Source organism: Engystomops pustulosus, chromosome 2 (assembly GCF_040894005.1).
Source record: "Engystomops pustulosus chromosome 2, aEngPut4.maternal, whole genome shotgun sequence".
In the NCBI taxonomy this organism is placed as follows: Eukaryota; Metazoa; Chordata; class Amphibia; order Anura; family Leptodactylidae; genus Engystomops; species Engystomops pustulosus.
The window spans coordinates 247,384,239-247,385,925 of NC_092412.1; the positions used below are offsets into that span (position 1 = coordinate 247,384,239).

At 42.6% G+C, this 1,687-nt stretch overlaps 1 protein-coding gene across 1 annotated transcript; it reads right to left on the minus strand.

Moving 5' to 3' along the window:
• Positions 1 to 426: 426 nt before the first annotated feature.
• Positions 427 to 1,137, minus strand: CLDN14 (claudin 14). The gene has a single exon (XM_072133232.1). It carries the CDS (start codon positions 1,135 to 1,137, stop codon positions 427 to 429), a length of 711 nt encoding a protein of 236 aa, XP_071989333.1.
• Positions 1,138 to 1,687: the final 550 nt, after the last annotated feature.

A 1,687-nucleotide genomic window follows, 5' to 3' on the forward strand; every position in this document is an offset into this window, starting at 1 on the left:
ACCTGCAACATTAGCAATCCCTCCACCCATTAACATCTTAATTTTTGGAGAACCCCTTCCCCATTGAAGCAATAAGCCAACATACTTATCAATCTAATGAGAGGTTGTGGATGAAGTGAATGTGGTCTGGAGTGAATGTGGAAAGATGTTACTCAGAAGTTTCTTTGTATTTTTTTTATTTTTTTGGATATGTCTGGAAAATTCTAAGATGTCCACTGGACTTACCAGAAGGAAGACCAACATGTTTATCCAAGAGCATTCAGTGTAATAAATTATTATATTAAAATATGAAACAATGTACATATTTACAAGTCCTTCCATTGCTCAGATCCCTTCTAGTTGTTCTAGAAACACGGTAAACATTGCCTGGACAAGAAAAATCAAGAAAGTTCTGGAATAGAAATTGGTCAAGTGGTTCTTCTGTAGTCAGACAAAGTCATTGATCTGGTAGCCATAGCGTGATGCAGATGACCAAGTTGGTGTATGGCTAGTCTTATGGATTGGTGCTGGCCTGGTCATTGGTGGCCTCCTCATGTTCCGGGATGGGTGCATGTAGGGTACTTGATCAACATTCTTCTGACATGCCGTGAAAAGAAGAATAATCCCACCAATTACTGTCAGGCCACCTGAGATAAAGCCAACATAGAGAGCTTGGCCGATCTCAAACTTCATCCCGTATGGAAGTGCTGGGTTATAGAAGTCTTGGACAACATCATTGGTCGACCATGCTACGGGAATAAGACAAGTAAGACCAGCAAAGAGAAAGGTAACTCCACCAAGGATGACAATCATCCTCTTGGCTGAAGACCCTTTGGCACATTGGGTGCAGTTCATACCAAACACCGAGACAACGCATGCCAGGATTGAAAAGACGCAAGATGTCACCATCATACCTCGTGCAATCTGAAGGTCACGGGGAAGTGCAAGCTGGGATTGGTGGACTTGGCATTGGTAAATTCCAGTGGTGTGCCACACACATTCCATCCACAGACCCTTCATGTATGCCACCGCCGTGATAATGTTAGTGCCAACATGAGCAGTTCTCCACCAATGAGGGAGTACAGTGGCAATGATCGTCCCAATAAAACCAATCAGGGATATGAAGAAGCCCATCAGCTGCAGTGCCATGCTCGCCATCGTCTTGATTTGTCTGTACTCACATCTACCGTGACTTCCTCCCTTTGACTTGGTCTGATGTGTCTGAGGTCTCACACATCTCCCCCTACTAATACCTCAAGACAGAGTTAAACATTGTAAGAACAATGACTTTATGTGACCAATGAGCTTGAGACTCAAAGATTCTAGCCTGAGGATTAGCATATTAACTGCATGTGCTGGAGGTGAGCGTGAGTTATGGGTTTTCCTCTCTGGAAAATTATACACGGAATATATGAGTGGAGCAGAAGATGACTATTAGGAATGTAGTGTAGTCAACAGTAGTGAAAGGATTTCCCTCATATCTACTAAATAGATATGACACCAATGTCTTACTGGTAAAGGTTTGACCTACTGGACCACTAATTAACCTAGAACATAGAGGAATATGTGCATACTCTTACAAGGGGAATACTTAGTTGACCCCCAAAAGGTGGACATTTCTTCTGGACTGTTTGAAGGAGCAGAGTTTTTTCCTGATATCTGTACAGAATTGGATGTTCTTGCATGTATGCACAATGGCACTCACTTT